General features: G+C 40.3%; 1 protein-coding gene across 1 annotated transcript in view; it reads left to right on the top strand.

Moving 5' to 3' along the window:
* Positions 1-389: 389 nt before the first annotated feature.
* The window catches only part of LOC106666912 (Down syndrome cell adhesion molecule-like protein Dscam2), a 41,986-nt gene continuing 29,501 nt past the window's right edge, over positions 390-12,874 (top strand). Inside the window, exons 1-2 of the mRNA XM_024229840.1 lie at positions 390-489; positions 1,221-1,532. Of these exons, the coding sequence (XP_024085608.1) occupies positions 1,517-1,532 (16 nt within the window). The 5' untranslated portion in view covers positions 390-489; positions 1,221-1,516. The remainder of the gene's footprint in view (positions 490-1,220; positions 1,533-12,874) is intronic.

The following is a 12,874-nucleotide window of genomic DNA, read 5'->3' on the forward strand; positions in this document are numbered from 1 at the left end:
ACATTATGTGTGGGTGGGATGATTGTATCGTTCTTTCATTCCATTTCACGCCGTATCGTTTAACACTGAACTTTTTTTATATAAATTGTAAAAGATCAAACTAATTACATGGTCAGGGTTTATGTTTGAAGTTTTGATAGTTCCTACAAATGAGGCTAGTTAACGGAGACAGTCTTTAGGATGACGGCGGGTCCTCTTAACCGTCAGAGCCAGGCTAATAATTACTAGTTTGAGATTGGACGAAGGGCAGCTCGTATTGCCCCATAAGATTTCCTGTTTAGATATGAGTATCTCACCTTTAGCCCGGTCGGACTTTGGACATTATCGTCTTCTCTTAACTTACTTCTGAAAACACAGAGGAATCAGTGCGGTGAAATTTCGAAGGGCACTCCTTCCAATCCCAAAGTTGTATTTTTTTAGCACTTTTTCAGACATTAGCTAATAAATTCATCTCTATTCTAACTACAAATTACATACGTATTCGAATAGGTAGGAATACGGTTCTACTCAAAGGCACCACTATCAAAACTTAGAGGCCAATAAAAACAATAATTTCACATGAAGAAGGACAATAATCCCATTTTAATAGAGTCAGTACAACAGGCTTTGCAGCTACCTCTTACAAACCTAACATATCATTTGACCAACCATAAAAGCCTTTTGCCATTCTTTGGCTGAGTAACAGAGTAACTGATCGACACTTCGGTACACGAAGAAAAAGGGAGAAGTGAAGAGGCTACGGAATTGTATGAAAACATTTGATTTATCTTCTGACTGTCCCCTTATGCCATAGAGTATCCCGTAAAATGCACTTAAAGCGTGTTAAAAATGGAGAACGTTAAAAACCTTATGATTCTAATTTTCCTCGTCGTCATCACAAATGCCTTTTGCAATAACGTCCTGATTTTCTAATAATACTCATTATATATTTACAGCTTTCTTAATTCAAGATCTGGGGATCGGGTTTCTCATTTCTTCCCCTTGGTTATACTAAGAAAGAAAGTGCATTATTATGATGTGCTCAATATCTTCCTTGGCATTGCAGCCGATATATAAAACGTAACGTTAATTTATTCTAAGCAGGAATGTTCCACAAAACCCATAGTTGCTATGGATTCAATTCATCACCGTACACTATTTTAAGTCCATTTTATTGAACCATGACTTTTTTCCTAAAATGGTTGATTGACAAACGTCGTAACGATGCATTTTAATTTCAGGGTGCTGCGAGACAGGACCAAGGTTTGTCGTCGAGCCGCCAAGGGAGTTGATCGTCTGGTACAAGGACGGCGGTATCGCTAACTGCGACGCAAGTGGAAGCCCTGAGCCTAGGATAACTTGGTACCTATCCGGTGAGAACACGCCCCTTCAGCCGGTGCCCAAAGTCAGAAGAGTGCTGGAAAACGGTTCCTTGTACTTCCCTCCGTTTAAAGCCGAGGAGTTTCGCCCGGACGTGCACCTAGCAACGTATCGATGCCTGGCAGCAAATTCCGCCGGAAAGCTGCTGTCCTTGGACATGACAGTGCGCGCAGGTATTTCAAAATTAAATAAAATATATTTCAACAACCACACAGTTTGTTTCTACAATCATCGTGGTAAAACCAAATAAAAGGATTTTTATATTGTTTTTGTGGCGTGAATCCAATGCTGTTTCTCGACGAAAGGTAAATGGTTGAACAAACCGGGTTTTCAATCAAACCAACTTCTAAACGCCCAGAGGCAGAACCTATATTTTCTGCATATTCATGAGACGCGACTCACTTATTAAAATCCTTCCACCCTCCTCCTCGTTCAATGCATAAAATTGAAAATCTTTTTGTTGACAACAAGTTACAAACACAGCTTCGTTATTTTGGTGTCGATTGTTATATTTTTTATTAGTTTTGTCTTAATGTACTGCACTTAAATGGCTGATATCCAGTTCGATGTAGACAATTAAACGGGCTGAAATGAATTTTCTATAGTAATTTCAATAGCGGTTCTCTATTTTTTTATTTTTTCAACTGTTATATTGCCTCTATTGTTATTATTCTAAAATTATTACTGTGCTCTAATCTCTTATATAAGCAAATTCCTTGGAGTGAGAATTGCCATAACGAAGTTATAATATTAAGATTACACAGTATCCGAACCAGTGCCGCAAATCCACAAAGGATGTGCCCAATATCTATGGTTTCTCCTGACAGAGTCGGCATGCTTCTGGTTCTCCTTTTCCCATCTTCTTTAACTGGTGGTTAAGAGGGCCAGTGGCCGCTAAAGAGTTTTTTTCAAAATTTGCCTGCTGAGAGAGAAGCGTTCTTTCACCTTCCTTTTTCTGAGATTTCTTAATCTCTTAGCTTGCTCATACCCGGTGTTTTATGCAGTGGTTCAGTTCGGTTTGTTGTGGTTTCGGTCACACTGGTGAGAGGATAGCTCCTTTGGTTAGCAGGTCAGCCTGTTTGTTTTTCTTCTATACCTTCATGTCCTGTAACTCACCATAAAGTAACCTCGTTATGTTTAAGGCCATTAGGCAATTTAGGCATTCCCAGACTAGTTTAGAGCTAAAAACATCAGCATTTAACATCTTTTATATCTTTTATAGCTCCTGATTGTCCGAAAGTGTGTGTGCATCGTTCATTTTTTTCTTTACTCCTGTGCACAGAGTTGAATTCCATGGACCTCAGTTTGAAGATAATCCAAGGGGTTATGCTAGGGTATAAGTACCCGATTGCCCTCTGTAACCATTCCCTGTTCCATCTTTGATCCATCAAAGAAGCTCCTAAACTTAGCATTGCTTTTCTTCCAAAGATCTCTGTTATTTATGTCCAGATATAAAGGTCTGTCGAATCAGTTTTCCTATCATTTTGTAGATATCGTTTTATAGATATCGTTTTATATATATTACGCAGGGCGGGCAACCAAGACCCCGAGGGGTTAAATGCCTGGGTAGACTCGTACCCCATCCCTAAAGGGTCCGGGACTTTGTCGGTTCACATGTCCTGCATAAACCTCTTGGACTTGTTCACAAACCCCAAGATTTTGGACCGTTTTATCTCAGGGAGTGATTTGGTAATGTCCTCTCCTTCAAAAGTTTCAAATCTATCACTGTCGTACCTATCACACTCTGCGAGGTAGTGCCGTGCTGTTTCATCTTTTATTTCACTAAAACGGCAGAAGGGGTCTGGTAAAATACCCATTACGAAGAGGTGTCTTCTCAAAGGGCAATGGCCCGTCAGGATACATATCAGCCTCCTAATTCCCTTCCTTGAGTCATAGAATAGCCATTTTGATTCTTTTGGTTTGATCTCCTTCACAAACTCCTTCGATTGCCTATGTCCGGGGGACAGATTCCATTCTTTAAGGAATTGTTTCATGCCCCAGCTATTAATACTCTCTTTCGCTGTGCTTGTAGAGTGGGGTAATACCGGTTGTAGCCCGACAAACGCGGTATTAGATCCTTCTTTGGCCAGGCTATCCTCCTCTTCATTGCCATAGTGTCCCTTATGAGCTGGTATCCACATGAGGGTTACCCTATTCTCGTCCCTGGTAGTAACCCTGTTAATAAGTTCAACGGTTTCCTTCACCAGCCTAGATGTTCATAACTCCTTTTGTAATGACTTAAGACCGGCCTGACTGTCTGAAAAGATTCTTATATCTTTTCCCGTAATCTTGTTATCCATGAGTGTTCTGCAGCAAAAATTGATGGCCCAGACCTCCGCCTGAAAGACCGAGGTGTTATTACCAAGAAGGGAGGAGATACTGATCCCTAATTTAGGTATATGTATTCCAGCACCGCTTCCCTTATCCTTAATGAGTGAACCATCGCTGAAGCAGTCTAGGCTACGATGGTCCTCATCCGCACTATAGTTATAATCACAGGGAGTAATTACCTGAAAGTGCTTTTTCCCTAAACGTGTTTTAACCTTTTTATCGCTAACGCTTAGTAGTTGGTTATTAACCTTACTTAGTAAATGTAGAATTTTCGAGTGACCTATGTTGTTTCCCTTATGGTTCCAGCTACCTTCACTAATTAATCTATAGCAGCTGGTTAGTGCTCTAACCTTAACCTCTATGTGTAGAGGTTTAGTATTGGTTATAATTTCAAGTGCTAGGGTGGGTGTGGTGGTAAATGCTCCCGTTATCATCATACAGCCTAGTCTTTGAGATGATCTTAGCTTGTTAATATTCCATTTATTATCTGGCCCTTTCCACCATACTATGGCTGCAAATAGAAATCTAGGTAGTATAATGGCGGTATATATCCATTTGGCCACACAAGGTTTAATACCCCATGTTCTACCAACAATTCTCCTACATTGCACCATAGATACTGTGCCTTTTCTATATATATTGTTAATGTGGCCTTTCCAATCAAGTCTCCTATCAAGCGTTACCCCGAGGAATTTGATTGAATCCCTCAATTTTAATTCGATACCCTGAAATTTTGGGTTTTTGAAGTTGCCTAGTGTTCTTCTCCTGCTAAACATTATCATTTCCAGTTTTGCTGGTTAATTGAAAGACCTTTATCACAACACCACTCAGATAACAACCCCATTGCCTCCTTCATCAGCAGTGAGAGGGTCAGGGGATCTCTGCCCGTGATCATTATGGCAGCATCATCTGAAAATCATTGGCTATAGAAGCCTGAGTTATTCAGAAGTTCTATTAAGCAATTTACTGTGATTAACCACAGAAGACGGGATAAGCAGCCTCCCTGTGGACAGCCTCCTGTGACATTGATTCTCAGAGTACTACTGCCTAAGCACATATTTACCATCCGTCGCTCAAGGTAGGTTTTCACCCATCCTGTGAGGTGTTGGTCTACATTGTTTCTATTTAGTGCTGATATAAGGCAGGAAGTATCTGCATTATCAAACGCCCCTTGGATATCAAAGAAGCATCCTAACGTATATTCATTATTGAATAATGATTTCTCTATCCTTCCTACTAGTGAATCAATGCAGTTTCCACTGATTTTCCTGGTAAATAGGCATGCTGATTGGGATGTATCATGGTATTAATTCCACATTCATGTCTAATATATTTATCTAGGATTTTCTCTATTATTTTAATGAAAATAGAAGATATACTTATAGGTCTATATGATTTAGGTAATTGATAAGAGACCTTTGCTGGTTTGGGTAAGAAAATTACCCTTGTTTCCTTACAACATTTATGTACCCAATGCCAGACTGGTCCTTAGGAGATCCCAAACGGTACCAGAAAGACCAGGCGTATCCTTAGATATCGTTATAGCCACATCAGTTATTTTAATTATCTTTTCAGATCTGGGTTTGTTTCCTTGTATCTCGGGAGTGATTGGCACTCTCGAAAGCCACCTTATATACATGAATCCATCGGTGTTGTGGGACAATTATGCATTATGTTATGTTAAGGTTATGTTAAGACACGCTAGTCTTTGTACACTTTGTAATTGGTTTTCTGCCTTATGCAGTGTGTTTCGCCACCTTACGGTGCTCGGTCTGACGTATAAGCACTGCAGTGAATATAAAATATTCAGCGTAATTGATGGGATACTCAACGTTATGTTGGCGAAATCATTTCTCAGTTACTTTCCCACTGTTGTAAATCAGAGAAGTTGGATTCCACTTATCTCTTAGTTATTATTGCCTTTTTGAGTATTTTCGATAATTCATTTTTTGTCTTTTTAATAATGTTTTTTTGTATAATTAATATATACAACCATTTATGAACAAAATAATTATTACATGGTTAACTTTATGTACAACACTTATTTTCTCTTGTCATATTTTTATTTTTGCACTGCACAAGAATTCATACAGTTTATTGTATGTTGTTTTGGTGTATGAGGAAAGTAGAATTTCATTGTTAATATCTTCTCCTAAGATGGTACTTCTTTCTTCTTTGTATCTTTTGCATCTCATTATGATGTGCTGAAGATCTTCCACGCAACCGCACACTTGGCATTGAGGTGAATCCTTTTGTCCTATTTTATTGAGATAGTAGCCACATAGACCATGATTTGTCAGCAGTCTATTTAAGGTCGTGGTCTGCGCCCTGTCGTATACTCTCCACGGTACCAAGGCTCTCGTCCTACTAAGGGGAAAATTCTCTTAAAAAATTGGCCTGCTCCTGCGGATGAATACGCCAATTTCCAGTCCACGAGAAGAGTCAAATGTAGGGATCTTTTTACGTCTTTTTTTGGAACTGGTATGGCCAATGTGAGTCTAGACTCCGTTGCTTTTTTGGCTAATTTGTCAGCTATTTTATTACCTTTTATCCCCACTTGCGCTTGTATCCACACTAATGAAACTTCCAGCCCATCCGACTGTATTTCTTGGATACACTGGAGAATTCTCATTACTAAATGCTCCGTGATAAAACCCTATTCAATCCCTTTTAGTTTTTCCACTACGCTTTTACTATCTGAGCAGACCACCGTGTGCCTAATTTGTTTTTGTTTCGCATATTCTAGTGCCTTTAATATTGCGACCAATTCTGCAGAGTTCATTGACAGATTATCTGGCAGTTGAAACATTGGTTTCAGATTTGCTTTGGGGTCGTAAAAAGCACAACCAACTCCCTTTGTTGTAACCGACCATCCGTGAATATGTAGTGTCAGTTTGGAAAACTGGCCTTTAATTCGGACCAACACAGTTGGTTTGCAATGCTAGCTGGGTGTTGGCTATATTTGTTGCAAAATTTAATATCGGGACTTTTAAAATTTGTGACATATTCCGCTTGGAATGCAGGCAGAACACTGTTTTTCTCCACCTTCACTTGTATTGGTGCCATATCCGTAAATACCTCTGCTAACAAAGGCATTGACTTTTTTCCCCAGCATTTTTGAGTTAAAGTGAGGAGAGTTAAGGTGGATATTTTCCCAACCAGGTCTGATTTTCTCGCCATCAGGTTGGTCAGAAGCCTTCCCGCCAAAAGTTTACGTCGTAGATTCAGGGGGGGGGTCATTGGATAACACCCTCATCGCATCCACTGGGGTACTTGGCAACACTCCTAAGCATAACCGGACGGCCTTATTTTGGACGATATCCAGTTTATTTAATGTCGTTTTGGGTGCTTCTCCAAAGAAAATGGAGCCAAAGTCGAGAACCGATCTTATGTTCGCTTTATAAAACATTAAGCTGACTTTTATATCCGAGCCCATTCTGGGATGAGAGATACAACGAAGGATATTGCACATCCGATCAGCTTTCGTTGTTATTTTTTGTATATGGCTTTTCCAGCTCATTCGTTTTGTAAGCGTCAAGCCTAGGAAAGTAACTTCCTCACACACTGGAACATCGTAATTTCCTAGCTTCAATACTTCCGGAAGAGATAGATTCCTTTTTCTACTAAAAGGGTACACACTTGTGACTTGGTTGAGGAAATAACCATTCCATTTATATTGGTCCATTTTTCCAAGGAGATGGCCGTCTCCTTAAGGGCTTCTACTGCTGCGTTCGCTTCTTTATGTGATGTGTAAACGCCGATATCGTCAGCAAACTGTGTGATTTTCACCTGGAGGGGATTTCTTTCAGATACGTAAATTGCATATAAAATTGGGCTCAAGATACTCCCCTACGGAAGGTCAACTGTAGATCTACGAGGCCCAATAGTCCCATTTATATTAAAGTAAAGGTTCCTATCAGATATAAGCTTTATGATTTTCTTGCTAAATTTCTTTGGTATTCCAAGCCGGGCCATTTTCTCATACAGTATTGTATAATTGACTGAATCATACGCTCCTTTAATATCTATAAAGAATGCTAACGTGATAAGATTCGAGGTGAGAGCTGACTGAATATCAACCACTAGATTACCGTGCGCTTCCATAATGAAGCGTCCTCTTCTGAATCCCATCTGGCTCTCCGGAAGTTGTGGTGTCTTTCTATCCACCATTCCAGTCTATTTTTAAGTAATCGCTCGAAGGTTTTTAGCATGCATGATGTCAACGAAATGGATCTATACGAATCGGATTGATTGGAAGGCTTTCCCGGTTTTAACATTGGAATTATTAGAGTCTCTTTCCAGTCTTCTGGGAATTCTTCTTGATCCCAAATTCCGTTAAATATGTCTAAAAGTCTTTCCTTTGCGGTCTGCGGAAGATTGTAGAGCATAGGGTAATAAATCTCATCCATTCCTGGCGCTGTGTTATTATTCTTCTTAATCGCCACGTTGAGCTCGTGAATTGAAAACTTTTCTTCTATAAACTCGCCTGGTTCGTCTATATACCGAGAGATATTTGTAACTGTTAACTACTCCAATTTTATAGGATATCTCTAATATAGGATATCCTCCAACTTTATAGGTTCTCTTTTCCTGATCTCACTCTGCCACCATTTCTACAAGGTAAAATCTATTAGAACTTGTCGATATTAATATAAAGTTAACTTTTATGCCCTAAGTATCGCAATCTGGTTCTAATTTTGATATGGTCATTTGCAAATGCAAATGAGCAGGACACTGCCAAAATGACGGAGTCGTCATCGTATAGGAGTATTTTAATTAAAATGTCTTCAAATCCCGCTTTATATATATATATATATATATATATATATATGTGTGTGTGTGTGTGTGTGTGTGTGTGTGTGTGTGTGTGTGTGTGTGTACATGCGCATACATACATATACACATATGCACACATACACATATCCGAATACAAACACATACATACACACCCATACGCATGCCAATTAAATATTCTAAATGAACAGGTAAATAATTTATATAAATAGTTGAACAATTTAAATAAATTAATAATCTAAATAAATGATTTAAATAAATAGGAGACATTGGCTAATATAAATTTATAGTTCTTATAACAGTTATTGTACATATTTTGCTTGAACATGACTAGACTGAATAATAATACGATTTATTAGCTAGTAATAAGTTCGACAATAATGTCTGAAGTGCTTCATTCGGCCTTAAAGTTGTATCATTAGTAACGCTATTTATTATTTTTTCCAGTTCGCATAAGACGCTGTTATCTCGGCTGAATTTATTTTCCTTGAATTCTTGAGATTCAGTTGTATTTTTTGATCCGTCTTCTAGATGATGTTTATTTGTGTTGGAACTAGAGGAATTCCTGAACTTTGGTTTAGCCGGAAGTGATAATACTTCACCTTGACCTATATTGCTGCGATTTAATTGAAATTCATCCTCCGACTGAGAAAACTCATAGGGCTTATTTCTCATTTTAATTTGTCTATTCTTTGTAATGTTAAGGTTGTAATTTTTCTGTCTTTCATTAAAATTTATTTGGGCTTTTTGGGCCAAAGAATGAAATTCTTCATTCATTTCCAATATATTAAATTTATTTGATGTGACGACTGAGTATAGCGCATGATTATTGATTTTTGTTTTATTCAATTCTGAGATTTTAATGTAGTGTGGGCATTTACTTGTTGAGTTGTGAGGGCCTTTTGACAGTGTACGCACTTGGGGGAGGAATTATTACAGTCGGACAAGGGGTGTTGTTCTCCACAGTTGCTGCAGCGAGGTTTGCTACGACATTGATCAGAACTATGTCTATAACGGAGGCAGTTAAAACATTGACGGATTGGAGGCACATAAGGGCTGACTGGGCATCTTTTCCCATAGATAGTGTTCTGGTATTTTTTGGCTGTCGAAATCAAGCTGTTTGTTTTTAACTTAACAATTCGGTAATTATCATCAGAATTTTTTATTTTACGGGTTAGTCTCCTTATGTTTTTGATAGGTGTATTTGATATTTATTACAGACTTTATTTCTTCTTCTGTCAGGTCCGGATCGACGTCTCTAATTACTCCTGTTTTGTTGATCAAGAATGATGGAATATATATTTTATTTCCTAGAATTTTGTTTTCTATAAATTCATTTGCCGCTAAGGGTATGTTAAATTCTATTTTTATTCTATTGGAACCGACGACTGAGATATTTATGATGTTCTTTTTATACAAGAAGGAGCTGTTATATATCTGTTTTCCTAATGACATTGGATGTAGATTTCCTATTTTCCCTTCGGAGTTTTCGATAAATAGTAANCTTTTTTTACTGAGTTTGAAATTAGTAGTTTTAGGTCCGCTGGGCGTATAGGTTGGGAAGCGCTGTGGGGACTTCCAGCGGCTCCTTTGGCCGCCCCGTCTGCTTTTTCGTTCCCGGCCATCCCTATGTGGCCGCGAACCCATGCCAACACGACCTTCTTCCCAACTGCATCGATCCCTTTTAACTGTTCTTTTATCTTGTTTTTAAGGGGTCCACGGAGGCTCTTCTCCTGAGCTTCTGGACTGCACTGAGCGAATCGGTACAAAACAAAAAGGAGTTGTCGTTTTTATTTTTTATCGTGCTCAGTGCGAGGGATATGGCGTTTAGTTCCGCCGTGTACACGCTTGCGGCAGGAGGGAGCGATAATTGTTTAAATTCCAGGGGGACGTTTTGGGAAGCTTTTCTGTGTCCAGCTGGTTCAGCTCTACGCCCCACGCCGCTAATATTTCTTCGGCTCTTATGGCCAGCGGCCTCGTACGGGTTCTCAGGAGGGCGTATCTTTCTCTGGAGTTAGGTTCGAAAAGGGTCTTATATAAGAAATGGTCCGGCCTTGCCCATTTGCTCGCATAATATTTCAATATTATTTCATCTCTTTTTAGAGCAGGGGGGAGAACCCCTGCTTCAACGCAGATGCTATCGAGCGGGCTTGTCCTGAACGCGCCTGTTACTAATCTTAAGCCTTGCATATAAATAGTGTCTAATTTTTTCAGGCGCGTTCTTCTTGCAGAACCGTAGGCCATACAACCGTAGAATAATTTCTGGCACAGCAGCGTTTTAAAAAGGGTCATCAATACCTCTCTTTCTGCTCCCCATCTGAAATTCGACAGGAATCTCAGGAGGTTGATGATCCGTTTGCACTGGACTTCGATATTCGTGATATGTGGTTGCCATCTTAGTTTCTCGTCGAAAGTCATGCCGAGGAACTTTGAACGGTCCGCGTACACGATGGCTTCGTTCCCCAACCGCAGCCGAGGGGGGTCATGCTCCCTCCTCAGTCTACAGAAGTGTACTGCCTTCGTCTTTCCCGCGGAAAAGGAAAAACCTATCTTCTCGGCATTGGCAACCATTTTGTCGATTGCGGTCTGTACTCTTGTTCCGACTTCTTCCAAATCTATACCATGAGCGTAGATAGCGGCATCGTCGACATAGAGCGAGATCATCATCGGAGGCTCAATACCGTCGACGATACCGTTAACCGCAATCGCAAACAGGGTAACCGACAGTACCGATCCTTGCGGGATCCCATTTTCTTGCTCTCTCCTTTCGGATAGCGTACTTCCCAGCCTAACCCTAAACTTCCGGTTGCTGAGGAAACTCCCTATCAAATCCGGAAGTCTGCCTCTCAGACCAACTCGTGACACTTCCGGAGGATACCATACCTCCATGTCGTATCGTAGGCGCTCTCGAGGTCGAAGAACACAGCCACACCATGTTCCCTGTTCAGGAACGTGTTCTGGACCTCGTCCTCGAGAAGAACCACTTGATCAACGGAAGCATGTCCCCCCCGGAATCCCGCCTGATGACGGGAGTAGAGTCCCCGGGTCTCCAAAATCCATACTAACCTTTTATTTACAATAGACTCGAGGACTTTACCCATGCAGGTAGTCAGCGATATCGGCCGGTAGCTTGAGGGTTGGCTGGGGTCTTTGCCTTCCTTGGCGATCGGTACTACGATGGCTTCTTTCCATTGCTCCGGGTACTTTCCGGCGCACCAAATGTTATTATATAACTCTAAGAGGCGACGCCTAGCCACCTCTGGGAAGTGGCGAAGAATCGCGTTAGGCACGCCGTCAATACCAGGGGCTTTATCTTTTAAACCGTCTAAGGTTTCTTCTAGTTCAGCCATCGTTAATGGTCGGTTGTAATCTTCTTCGTTTTCGCTGGTAAAGTCCAGTGCAAACTTTTCCATTCTGTGCATTACTGCACGGAACTTTGCGGTATATGACCGATCGCTCGAGACATCTTCGTAGTGTTAGGCGAGCGCATCGGCCACCTCCTTTGGTTCCGTTGTGATTCTACCAGTCACTTTTAGTGATGGTATTGTTGGTTTTTTCTTCTTCCCCGCAATCAGTTTTACTTTTTCCCAAATCGGTGGCTATCATTATTTAGCCCTGATACATATTCTTCCATACATTTCTTTTTCTGTTTGGTCAGTAACCTTCATTCTTTTGCTCTTTTTACTTTAAAATCCTCTAAGTTGGCCGACGTTAGACTTCTTTTCAACTTTTTTATCGCCTCTTTCTACTCCTTGTTCGCCGCCTTGCATTCTCCGGTCCACCACGGCACCCCTCTTCTACGTATAGGGGTTCCTCCCGTTTTCACCGTCGAGTGCTCGGCGGCTTGTTTCACATTCTGTGAGGGTGTGGACGTCTCGTTCCACATCCCCACTCATGTTTCGAATATTCAAGGCGCTAGTGAAAGTTTTCCAGTCGGCCTTATGAAGGTTATATCTGACTGTGGGGGGGGGGGCAGAAAACAAACGAATATCAACTTTGTTTCTTGGTAGCAAAGTTCAAGGGTTACAAAAAGGTTGAAAAAGATCAAAATTATATTTTACAACTTGGCAGGAGAAATTGAAATACATAATTTTCGACTGTGATTCTATCCAAATTCACGGTTTCTTTTACAATCATTGGTATGTGGAATGCCTCTTCTTTCAGCCTATGTCAATAAGGTTTCAATTTTATGCCATTAAAAGTGAGAAAAATACGGATGAAATCTACAAAAAAGGCTAAAGCGTTTTATTTTATTTCTCCCGTTCTGATTTAATTAAGAAGGCGACGTTTGTGCAATTACGTGGTTTTTTAGCGTTCAAAAGCCCTGTAAAGTTCGGTACAGACGTTTCAAAGTATCGGCATTTTTGTGATTTTCGAAAAAATCGGAGAC

The sequence above is a fragment of the Cimex lectularius genome, unplaced genomic scaffold, assembly GCF_000648675.2.
Source record: "Cimex lectularius strain Harlan isolate CLEC.00 unplaced genomic scaffold, Clec_2.1 scaffold381, whole genome shotgun sequence".
In the NCBI taxonomy this organism is placed as follows: domain Eukaryota; kingdom Metazoa; phylum Arthropoda; class Insecta; order Hemiptera; family Cimicidae; genus Cimex; species Cimex lectularius.